The following is a 13,146-nucleotide window of genomic DNA, read 5'->3' as shown; positions in this document are numbered from 1 at the left end:
AGCACCTACCTCCCAGAGTTGTAAGAATGAAATGAGATAAAATTTGAAAAGTTCTTAACATAGTTCCTGAAACAAAGTAAGGACTATATAAATGTTAGCCATTATTATTAATATCTATATTGGATATATGGCCATAATTATAAGGAAGGCATTCATTAACTCCAACTCAAAGATTCAATAAGGATGAAAGCTTCTAAATCACTTGTAATAAATTTAATATTAAATGATTTGAATTCCTTTTGCCTAAGATTGTTAACACTGCCAATCAGGGCAATTATTGCACATAGTCATATATAAAAGTTGCAATATAAAGAATAGTCATTCAATATGCTCCTTGTCAATAAAATGAATCAGAAATACACATCTTACTGAATTCAGTAGAACATCAGCTCCTTGATAGCAGGGTATGTGCCTTTTTTTTTTTAAACTTTCTATCCTCAGTGCCTGGCACAATGTCTTGTAAACTGTAAATGCTTAGTATTTTTTTTTGCACTAATGAATAAACATAACAAATAAATCCTCAATGCTGCTAAAAGTAACTGGGCTAATAACATCCTTGGTGAATCCTCATTGAGTCTTTTGGCTCAGCTCTCATTCAGCAAATGAAGGTCAGAGGAGGGAAACAAAGTTATCTTCTTTAACCAATTAACAAGATATGAAGAAGCCTAAAATTTGTTTTGTATGAATATTACCACTGAAGTTGATACCACTGGCTCTGAAATAAACTCCTTTTTAAAAATAAATTAACAGTAGAGAAAACATATAATATTTCAAAAAGCTGTTGGGGTAGAGGACAATTCCTGCACAAATTAGAGAAAGTTATGCTAAAAAGCTCTGTGTGAGTGTATACATACACATATATATACATCTATAATTTCTTCAAAGGAGAGCTTCTTAACTTGCAATTTGTGAATAGATTTCAGAAAATCCATGAATGTTGATGGGGAAAAATTGTCTTTATTTTGACTGACATTTAATTGAAATTTAATGGTTCCTTCAATTAGGAATGTAGGAAAGAAAACATAATTCTGAGAAGAGATCCATAGGCTTTATCAGACTGCCAAAGATGTTCATGAAACAAACACCAAAAGAAGGTTAAGAACCCATGCTTCAGATGTTCTTTTCTTCTTATTCTCAATTGTTATGTACATTGTTAAGCAAAAGGAGCCCTGAAATATCATTTTTTTAATGTTTTCAATAACCAGTTCTACTTTTTCTTTCTATGGAATCATTTCTGTCAGAAGTGATTTTGTCAGCCTTAACACAGATTTTAGTTACAAAAAAAAATACAAATTAAAATTCTAAGTAGCTTGCTATAAAATAGTGCTCTTGTAAAATTAATTAATTTTAAAACTCTTATTTTATAAAGCAATTTTTGTCTAATACCTGAGTTGTAATAAGGGATAGTGTCCAGGAGATGGTGCACTCTTACCCTGTCATGATTAACCTTGGGTCTTGAAACCTTGAAAGCTTAAGTTTAAAAAGAAAGATATAAAAAAGCATATTGAAAAACATGTCCCTAATATCCCCCAAAAATTGTTAGTATGAATGGAAAATAATTAAATTATAAAATGTTGGTGCTGAGAAAATGAAATGTCTTGATTTTTCTCACGTCACTGAGAATTACTCTCTTTGGCATAGAAATAAAACTTTTGAAACACTATTACTTAGTGGAAAAAAAATGAAAGAGAGATGAAGAAGTAAAAAATTATTATAATTCTTCAGAATGACTTTAACAATTATCCAACTCATAGTAAACATTTAACTTGCAACCATTTACAATACACTGGATAGCTTCTCAACTACAAAAGTATTGTAAAGACAAAACTACCTTTCACCAAAATAAATTTCAATTTTACAGTTCTGTTTTTTACAAAGCAACTTTGTCACAGAAAATCATTTAGAAAAAAAAACAGCTTTTCCTAATTATTGCTAATAAGTGGTTTTCAATATTTCACTTTAGAAACACAACATTTCTTAATACAGGGTCATACAAGGCACACATCATTGTCAAATGCTTCTTTCTTTAAAAGTAATTTGGGGAAGTCTGGTCAAATCGAGAACACTATTATACTGCTTGAGGAAAAAAATATTTAGGAGGACAGATATGTCACAGCATTTGCAACACTTGCATGATTCCCAAAATGTTCCATAAAAAAGGGAAAAATTATTGATTTTCCTGATTTAATCTGGAATAGAGTCCACTACTGGTCACTGAGCCTTTGCTGGTAAAGTAAGAGGCATCCCTGATCATTCCTGAAAATGAATAGTCTATAGCTGGCCGGAAAGGCAAAGCTGGAACCAGACCAGATGTTAAGTAGGGGGACATAAAGCCAGACAATGCTCTTCCTGGAGAGGAATATGATAGGCATAATGGACTGATACCTAGCCTAGGATTTATGCTATAGAGATTTGGATCACCACCAAATGAAGTGGAATTAGTGTGCAAAGGAGAAAAGGCTGATTTATTCCCTAGTGTTCCTATACCTAGCCCAGCTAGGCTAAAATTAGTTCTTTGCAAAGCTGTCAATTCAGCTCCCACTGAGTTTGCAAGGTCAACAGTATCTTGTTTATGTTCTTTTCCATTCAGGACTTGTTCTATCGCTTGGACTACATCTCCTTTGCAATACTTCAGAATACTTTCTAGTCGACTGGGTTTGTAATTTGGGAACACCTTAGTAAGAATATCAAGTGGGTCTCTTGGTCTGGAAGAAATTGTGGGAAGACTGGACCTAGCAGCAGCAAAGTCTTTGGCCCATTCACTTTCATTTCCTGATTCCATATCAGAGGATGACAAAGATCTAGGACTCTCTGTACCTTCTGACTGCTCCTCAGGGTGAGGGGACTGAATGTTTTCCTCCTTGTCTGAGTTTTCTGACCCAGATGGCTTCTCTTCATCATCTCCATTAGCACCAATAGACTCAGGAGATCGCAAGGAAAGCTGATGTGAGGTGATTATTGAACTATCTAGACTACCGTAGTATGAGCCAACTTTCTGAACCTTTGAATCTGAAAGGAAGAAAAAATCAATTAAGTATAAATTTTTCTAGTATGTATTCAAACCAGCTAGTAATTATGCTTAAAACCAGTCCATACATTGTATATTTACAGTATCTCTTTACAATAAGCAGTTTCATTTCTATCTCACTGTAATATCCTTTTTGAAGGGGAAAAAAGGAAAAGAAAACTATTTTTAAAAACTTCACAAAGTTTTTTTTTGGTTCATAAGACCAAAAGTTTCACAATTCATATTAACAAAATAAATGTTCAAAATATATAAAGTCTGCTACCACCTGAAATATTTTTTTCTTTTATCTATGGTTTTGAATAGCAATAAAAGCCATTGAAGTTGTCACAGAAAGATCCTTTATTATCACATAATAAAAATAAAACAAAATGAAATTATTAAAATTAAGTCACAAGCTAGAAGAAGCTACATTTTTTTTGGCTTGAGAAAATCTGCCCACTAAGATTAAAACTTCAACATTGAATATTTATTGCATACTCTCAAATTTTATTTTGTATATTTTTTCCAGGACTTGTAATTTCATAGGTGTGGGAAACTCTTGGCAAAGGAATTCCTATACTAATACAGCTCTGTACCTTCTCTTCAATTTATAATCTTGGAAAGTTCATTTTAACACAAAGAGTTTAAATGAACTGCCCAGGGTCACCTAGTATGTGGCAGAGACAAAACCTACACCCAAAGGAGTCCAGTTCTCTATCCACTATGCCATGCTACCTCTCCAGCAATGTATATATGGGAATGTACAGTGAAAAAGTATGTAGGAAAATGAGGAAATATAACTACAATTCAACGATGGGCTTTTAAGACATCATTAATCAAAGATGTAATGGATTTGTACTGGAAGTATGTGATATTTCCTCATTATTGATGAATATATGCAAATCTGCTTTTCTAAGAGCTAATTTCCTCTAATATTCTTTTGAAATAAATTGTTTACAAATATTATCCAAGAAAATTATAATAAAATGGCAGTACTCTGAGTCTATAAACCTTCTTTTTAGATCTAAAATCATTACTGAGATGTTTATTTTCAAAACAAAACAAAACTTCATTTGGTTAATAGCAAAATCAGAAAAGTTTTTCTGTCACAAGTTGAAAGTTAATATCATAAATACTTAGAAATCAATAGTACCAAAATAATTTCATTTAGAGGGAAATAATTGAGAACCTGTAACAACAAAACATATTATTTAGCTATGTTAAATTATTTTTATTTTAATTTCTAATTAATCTACAAAAATGTTTCAATCATATTTCCATGCAAAACGGCAAAATAATAGAAATATTCTGGACGCATATTTGGTTTGTTGTCCTGAAAATTGTATGATTTAATCTTGCCTGGCTTGTGAATACTATGCACTGAAATTCTGTCATTGTCTAAAGCAATGGTTCCCACTCTTAGTTTTGCCACAGTCCAAGTGATTCCAGTTTTCTCAAAGGGGTATTCCTAACTAAAAAATAAAACAAAATAAACTCAGTTGTAATTTTTAAAAATGTCTGGACATGGGTCAAGAAGTTGAACAAAGAACTGTGAAAAAGAAAGACTAAATGGCATTTTGACTTCAAAAATAATCTCAGAAATGTATTATCTACAATGCCTACAATTTTAGTTTAATAATAAGCTTTAAAAATTACTCATGAAGTGATATTAAGATTAACATTATTCTGTGCTGCATACTTTCTTATAGTGAGATTAAATTTGCACCCAGTAAAAATTAAAACTTTTAATTTCTTTATCCCTGTAATAATTGATTTTGTATAAAAACACTGTAAAGGAACTCTTTTTAGCCACTTGTGAAATATATTTCTTTTAAAATGACAAGTGAAAAGTGGGATGTGGTTTTTTTTTGCAATTATAATTAGTAGGCCTCATTCCTTTTAATTTTTTCATTCCACTAATAACAATTACCATGTTACCTTGTCTTTGTTACTTGTATACATGTTTTCTTGCTTATTTGATTATACAAATCTTTGAGGGCAAATGTAATATCTTATGCATCTTTTTTTTTACTCTCCCACAGTCCCTTGTACCTTGCACTTAGTACCTCTTAGTACCTTGTATTGAGTACTTTGTAGGTCCTCAATAATAGATATCTAAATATAGTCCCTGGATAAATTATTTAACTAATATAAAAACCCTCAAAGCTTATTCTTTTTCTAAAAAAAAAAAGTTGGCTTTTAAAAGTAAATTGAGGTTGCACCAAATATCTAATTACATAGAACAACCAAACAAAACTGTGGTTCATTAAAGCAGTAGTCTACAAAGTGAGAGCCTCCCACTCCACACTTATCTCCCACCCCCTACCCCTCATACACCCCAATCTGGGAGCTTTGGGGCCGAGGTCCTTTACTTGGTTCCCTGGCCTTGTGTTTTGTTATTGTTGTTATTTTGATAACTGGATCTCATCACAGTAGGTTTTCTGCAATTCTATGGATTTTGTTATACATTTTAAAAACTTTATTCTTAGAAGGAATCCATAGATCTCATCAGGCTGACAAAGGAGTCCATGGAAGGAAGGAAAGGGGGGGGGAGAGAGAGAGGAAGGAAGGAAGGAAGGAAGGAAGGAAGGAAGGAAGGAAGGAAGGAAGGAAGGAAGGAAGGAAGGAAAGAAGGAAGGAAGGAAGAAAAGAAGGAAGGAAGAAAGAGAGAGAGAAAGAAAGAAAGAAAGAAAGAAAGAAAGAAAGAAAGAAAGAAAGAAAGAAAGAAAAAGAAAGAAAGAAAGAAAAGAAGGAAGGAAGGAAGGGAGAGAGAGAGAGAGAGGGAGAGAGAGAGAGAGAGAGAGAGAGAGAGAGAGAGAGAGAGAGAGAGAGAGAAAGAAACCCTGCAACCCTGATCACAGTAATGGGTAAAATAATCACCAATAAAGAAGTATAGAATATAATCCTAGGGCCTCATTCATCCTAACAGGTCTAGTTTACAGGCGGGAGCTCTCTCTGGCCATCAATTGTAGGAAAAGGATAGTCCATCTGTTGTTCCTCTCTCCTTACCTCCCTCTAAGGGCTAGGAAGTGGTGGTGGTGGGGATAGATGCATGCTAAAAAGCAAGTGGGGGCCAGGTTGGGCAGCTGGGGATTGCAGCACCCCATCTGGAGAGAATTTGTTAGGCCTAGCCATGGAGCCTGAACCAGTATTGGCAGCAGCCAAAAGAAGAAGATATGACAGAGTCATAAGCAACACCCCTCAGAAGACAAGGGCCAGAGTGGTTTTACAGGCCCATGAGTTGGCAAGTGACCTTGGGGCCACTGGACATTTCCTTTCATGTCACCCATGTTCCTCCAACTTCTAGGCATTTATTGTGGCTAGGAAAAATTGAAGCTGAGAAAAGGTGCTGTGTAGGGAATGTTGACGGAGACAAAGGCAGTAGTGGGCTCATAGGCCTGGTGAAAGGCAACAATTAGCAAGCATTTACAAATTATCTACCATGTCTTGGGCACTGTGCTAGGTATTGAGGATACAAAGACAAAACTGAAAAAAGCCATGCCCTCAAGGATCCAACCTTTCAGCAAAAGAGATAATGAGTAAAAATATAGGCATCGATAAAAAAGATACAATAATTTGGGGAAGAGACACTAGCATCTGAGTTGATCAGGAAGGGCCTCATATAGAAGTGGCACTTGATCTAAGCCTTGAAGGAACTCAAAGAGGAATTCTAGGCCTGGAGGACAGCCAATGAAGAGGCTGAGATGTAAGATGGAGTATCCTGTTGAGGAAACAATTAGAAAGCTAGTATGACTGGTGAGAAAAGTGTGTGAAGGGGAACAATAAGGCTGGAAAGATAGTTGGTTTTGACCAAGTTGAGAAAGGCTTTAAATACCAAACAGAGGGCAATGATGTAGACAGAACTTTATAAAGAAGAGAATAATGAAATAAACTGCAAAAGAAAGATTATTGAAATTCATTAAGATTTAAAAAAATAATCAAACAATTCTCCTTGTACACTAAACCCAGTGATATGTCAATAGTCAAATAGAGATGATACTTAAACATAGGTCTTCCCTTTTACATATGGAATTTATATCATGACACCTGATAATGAAGTAGGAGAAAACTAGATCAGTTCTTTTTTTCTAATTATGACGGATATCAAGATCTTGAGAAAGAGGCAGAAGATGATGGCAAAAAAAAAAAAGACAGACAGGACAGACGTCAGTGGCTTTTCACAGTTTCATTTTGTGGAGAAAATTAATGGAATACTACAGTTTCACCTCCAATACCAATCTCAGCCCCCTGGTCTGTGAGTCATTGGGCTGAGCATAACTCCACTGCAGCAAGCAAACAAAACAAACAAATAAAAATTAAAAAGTATCAAGGGACTGGATGCACAAATGACTGGAGTATATGAGATGTTGAGGAAGAACTAGTACCTCTGATGGCTGGCTGAACCTTTTTCAGGGCTGCTCTTTGGTGCCCATCTATCTCACCAGTGGCTTCAGTAGCATGTACAGCTACCACAAGCTGGTAAAATCATCTCAGCAAATGGGCCAAATTAGGTTGAAGATAACTGAGAGATCTTAAACCCACTGGTAAATTGAAGGGATGACAATCCTAAGCACATGAAAACTTCTCCACCCCACTCCCCCTGGCAGAATGGGCAAATGAGAACAAGTTGTTCCAATGGCCTTGGCCATGAAGGAAGCAAAAACTGGTGCTGTGAAGTACTGAGAGCTTGGTCAGACATCAAAGATGCCAAGGTCATCCAATGTATCCTGAGCCATGGCCAGTCATCTTGACTTTTGTCTTGTCACTGTACTTCGATGATTATGAAAGAGTGTGACTGACAAATTTATGTAACTCTACTCACTTAAATCTAATTCATGCACAAGTCAAGACATCACCCCATGCTGCTATTGGTCCTCTTTGAAAACAAAGGACAAACAACACAAATGATCTGGCCTTTACAGGAAAGGAGGGGAGAAAAACATATACTGACTACTATATTACAGTCACTGTGCTAAGCACTTCACAAATATTATCTCATTTCTCCACAACCACTCTGGGAGGTAGGTGCTATTATTATCCCTATTTTACAGTTGAGGAAACTGAGGCAGACAGAGATCAAGTAACTTGCCTAAGGTCACACAACTAGTTAACTGTTTGAAGTCAAATTTGAACTCAGATCTTCTTAACTCCAGGCCCAGAACTCTATCTACTATCAAACTAGCTGCCTCATCACTGATATAATATAGTTATATAGTGCCCCGAGTAAAGATAGACGTGGGCCATGTTCTTTGTAGGCTTGTCAGAAAATGGCTCCTTGGGGCAACTAGATGGTGCAGTGGATAAAGCACCAGCCTTGGATTCAGGAAGACCTGAGTTCAAATTTGACTTCAGACATTTGACACTTACTAGCTGTGAGATCCTGGGCAAGTGACTTCACCCCATTGCCTCTCAAAAAGAAATGGCTCCCTCCTCTGCAGCAAACTGGGGACCACTGGAATGAAGAATTGCTGCTAAAATGAGATACTTCCATAAAAAAAGGAAGATTATAGCACTCTGAAAACTCTGATATCTCAGGACCCCAAAACCAAGAAAGTGAGGAAGGTGGTCCAACAGAAAACTGTTTCTGGAAAAGTATGTATGACTGAAGCAAAGATTTAAAATCTGAACCATCATCAAGGACAGAGGAAGAGCTTGAAGACTGGATAAACAGTCTGCTTTCCTAAAGGGGAAGAAATGCCTGAGTTATCACAACTGACTTGGTACTTATGGGTCCATTAAAAAAGTGAAATACAGTACAAGATGACTGTCCAGGAAGAGCTATCTATAAGCATACCCCACATCGGTGTTCCAGCATGGTTACTTCAGTTTGCTTAATTATAGATAACAATGGATATAATAAAAATCAAGAAGCTTATTCTAATCAATAATTCTTTTTAGCCTAGAATTCTAATAATATGACTTTCTTAAGAATGTTGCCCCCCCATACACTTTGTATTCCACAACTGTAAATAGCAAGATCCAGGTTCCATCCAGTCTTTAGTGTTGGTTTATAGGAAATCAGGTGCTACAAAACAGGAGGTGCCAAGAATAAGGCATGATTATTGATGTATGCCTTGGGAAGGGGATTATAAATGCTGGCAAAAATTAAATTAAATTAAATTAAAAAGAAAAAAGAAATTAAAGTTTACTAATATATAGTATATGAATTGACTTTAATGTCCCTACTTGAGCCATATGCCATATGGTTAGTTATCTCTAATCTACAATGCACAGAGTAGCTTGAAGGAAGAGTGGGAGATTTTAACACTAAAGAGTTAACAGGAATGTTCTCAATCAGTTATTGACTTACCACATATTGTGATGTATTCTTGTATCTCAATGGTATGTCAATATATATAAAAATGAAGCATGTTCAATAATGGCTTGATAATATTTTAGTGAGAGCAAAAAGAATTTTGAACCATTAATAAATAAATTTTAAAATACACTTATTTCAGCTTTGATCTTTAAAATTTCAAATTTCCTGTTTAATAACATATAATATACCAGCACAGTAGTACATTATATAATTTATAAATAAATAAACATATGTTGGGATACCTGCAGAATTTTTTTTTCTCATGGATTATGCAGTTATAAAAGTTTGGAAGTCACTGCACTGGAGAATTGTTTAACAAGTTTTAGGTAACACAATAGGTTAATGAAGTTCAATTCATATGCCTAACATTGTAATCTTTTTTCCAATAACTTCATTGTCTTTTTGTTTCTTGATTTTCAATGTTCTTTGACCTTCTAACAGAAAGATAGTAAAGTCTTGATTCTATGTTTTAATCAAATGAAGTAGGAAGTTTGTAATGGATAACATACATATGCATGCATATATATATATATATATATACACATATATACACACATATACATAGATATATGTCATTTAATTCCCTTTTCATATATAGTTATGCTTTGCCAATAATGGTAGCAAAGTCTGAGAATTGCCCATGAACAATTATTTTATTAGAACTGTAATTTTTTATAATGAATAAGACTAAATCATTGCTTTTTAGCTTGCTATTATTTGTCTTTCTGTTGCCTTAAAATACAAGAATGTATGTTTTCACCACTACTAAGCCCTATATAGTTACAGAAAATTCCACCCAAAAGAATTTGAATGTTAATAGCCTTCTCATTTGCTTTAAGAGGTAATTGTAGACTTTTTCCCCAAAAAGAAATTATTTTCTACCTACATGTTAAACGATATAGATTATCAACTGCAAAGTACTTTACTACTATGCTATTAAAACAACAACTAGATAAGAACTAATATGGTCTTTTAAATGTTTTCCAGAGTTCAGTGTGTCCTAAAGGCTTAATTGTATTCTTAGGGAGGAGTGGGAATTTTTACTCTTGCAGGGAAAACAACAAATATGGAGATAATAATCAAAAGAATGACCAAAAGAGTTTTCAAAGAAATCAGCTTGATGTATTTGATAGCTTTTCCGTGTGCTTGCTAAATCCCCAAGCTAAAATCTGGTTTAGTTGCAAGAGTATTTAAATTTTGAAGAAATGACTTTGTATTCTGACTCTCTCCATTACTATGAGCAAATTTGGCGCAGTTACTTCCATTCTGTGGGATTGAGTTAATTCAACTATAAAATAAAGGGATTAAGCAAAGTAATCTCTCAAGATCTTTTAATATATCTGTAGAAATACGAATAAAGTTTCTGTTCATGAGTTGGTCCTGACATAGGATTACAGTAGAATCAAAAGAGCAATGCTAGAACTTTCCAACTCACCAGTATCAGAAAGTGAACAGAAAAACTTGCAGGATTTGATATGTGATTCAAAACCTACCTTTTCCCTAAATTAACCCCTGCCCCCAACCCCATTACACCCTTGATTTGCAGGTTTTGCTACCTCAGTCAGTGTGCCAAGCTAATTAACCATTCCCAGGAAAGATGAAAAACAATTAACTGTAGGAGAGGAATAAATCCTAGGGGTAACTTTGAACCCTCAGTCTTTAAGCCATTTTTTCTTCTTTTCAGTCTCTTGTAGACACAATAAAAACAATCCACAAAACAAAGCTATATACACTGTTGGGTTACCTAGTGCTTGCTAAGTGATTTTTAACAATTTTTTGAAAATTTCTGATAATTTTTTTTCAAAGTGAATAAGTTTTAATGTGCCCCCAAATCAGCATTATAAACCTCCCAAAGAGGAGATACTTAAGTACATCTTTAGCTTTTGGTATGCCATTTATAATGTTGCATCTAGTCACGAACAGGGAAGAAACCAACTCACCTCTTTTATCTTCCTGGTAATCTGAGTGGAAAATATCGAAGGGAGCAGCCCTCCGGCTTCCTAGACCCCCAGCACTGAGTTTTAGCCCTTCGGCAGTCCCTACTCCAACCCCTGCTGCCGAGGAAACCTCCGAGTCCACGCAGCCTCCAGCTCCGCGACTGCCAGTGGCCTGCCCAGGATAGAGCAGCCTCTGCAGCCCACGGGCTTCACTCTCCTCCTGAGCCTGTTGCCTGCGGAGCGCAACTTGCGCGGCCATCACTCGCTGGCGCTCAGCGATCAGAGTGCACTTGGCGCAGGCACAGTCCCTCCAACGACAGAAACGCTTGTGGCCCTTGAGCGCAGACACCACCCCGTGGTTGCGGCAGCGGGCGCACTTGGGTGTCCGCGGGTAGACCCCGCAGCCCAAGGCCCCAACCCCCCTCTGCAGCCCCGCAGCAGAGGGACAAGCTCCACTCCCGGCGGCCGCCACTGCTGCCGCCCGCAAGAACAGGCTGGGGGGCCGGAGGAAAGCTGGAGGGATGGCTACCCCAGAGGCCATGGACAGCGAAGAGGAAGAGGCCGCTGGAGATGGGGCCGCCAGCCCTGAGGACAAGGTCTGTCTGCTAGAGTCATTGCTGCTCCCGTTGGCAGCCTCCATCCCAGGGACGTTACGGTGGGACAGAATACAAGAAGTCAGGAAGGTCAACTTTCTTGGTGCTGCCCACAACCAGCCCCTCCTAAAGTTGAAGAAGGGAAGTACAGTCAGGCACTTAAGCAGGGTTACCCCTGATCCAGCCAGAAACAAAGTTGTCGGTCCTTTCCGTAATTAAGTCTGGGACAGCAGCTTCAGAAGCAGGAAAGTGGAACAACTGCAGCTACCAGGACTGTCTCCTTTTGCCTTGTGCTCTCTTTCGTCTCCTGGTGCCACTAAAGGTCTCAAGAGGAAACGGTAGCCTCCGTTGAAGGGCGCACCACGCCCACCCCCAATCACCTTGAAAGGCTGTGAGACTTAGAGAGGGCTTGGGGCTGAAAGCGAAGACCAATGTGGGTTTGGGGGCGGTGCTGGAAAGGGAATTGGAGGTGGTGAATAATGAATGGAGCGCAAAAGCCCAATCCCCACCTCAGTATCTTTTCTTTCTGTTGTCACTTCGGGAATTTCTAAAAGATTCTTTTGTAACATGACTATACACACCCCCAACCCACCCTAATACACATATTCAGATAGAGGCGCCTTCCTCTTGTGTAAGAACTTTTCCAATCTCAGGAGTACTCAGAGCAAGTTTACATGATTTCACTTTCTTTGATATGACTGTATTTCCTTTAAATCTGAGTATCTCCTTTGCTCAGGTTAAACATTCACATGATTTTTTGTTTTTTCGTTGTTTGTTTGTTTTTTGATTCAGTCCTTTAATGCATGGATACTCACAGAATCTTATATTGGCCTTCCCCAGTTAATGCTGTCCCCCACGCCATCTCCTTAAAAGAAAAAAAAAAGTTATTTCATAGAAGTTAATTGATGAGGAAAATCCTGCTACCCCCTCAGCATGGACCTTCCCTACTTTTTCTTCCCTGAGAATGCTCCTTTCCTCATTCACCCCCTTTGACTGTATCCGCTGTCAAATTGGTTCAAATGCACCAGTTTTTTCTTTTTTTTAGTGGGAGAAAACCTTGAAACATAAACTATCTCCAGTTGAAGCAAAACCTGTGCACAATACTGCTGTGAGCGTATACCATTAACTCTGCTTTGCTTTAAAGAATTAAAGTCTCTTCTAAGCAGTCCTTGTTTCTCTTCCCATCCCAGGACCTTCTATAACCTTAACACTTGGAGTTGCTATCCTTAATTGCTAGGCAAGATCATTTCGCTCTTTAACTCCTGCCAACATATGCCTATCTCTAAACAA

General features: G+C 36.9%; 1 protein-coding gene across 1 annotated transcript; it reads right to left on the bottom strand.

Annotated features, from left to right (window-relative positions):
* Positions 1-339: 339 nt before the first annotated feature.
* On the bottom strand, positions 340-12,378 carry DMRTA1 (DMRT like family A1). Its single transcript, XM_020976686.2, has 2 exons — positions 11,267-12,378; positions 340-3,009 (listed from the first exon to the last, which is right to left on the bottom strand). The coding sequence occupies exons 1-2, from the start codon at positions 11,901-11,903 to the stop codon at positions 2,168-2,170; spliced, it is 1,479 nt and encodes a 492-aa protein (XP_020832345.1). The 5' UTR covers positions 11,904-12,378; the 3' UTR covers positions 340-2,167.
* Between the last annotated feature and the right edge of the window lie 768 nt (positions 12,379-13,146).

The sequence above is a fragment of the Phascolarctos cinereus genome, unplaced genomic scaffold (genome assembly GCF_003287225.1).
Source record: "Phascolarctos cinereus isolate Bilbo 61053 unplaced genomic scaffold, phaCin_HiC Scaffold_4;HRSCAF=312, whole genome shotgun sequence".
Lineage (NCBI taxonomy): Eukaryota > Metazoa > Chordata > Mammalia > Diprotodontia > Phascolarctidae > Phascolarctos > Phascolarctos cinereus.
The sequence above is the reverse complement of the archived record's forward strand: the minus strand, read 5'-3'. Positions and strand labels throughout refer to the sequence as shown.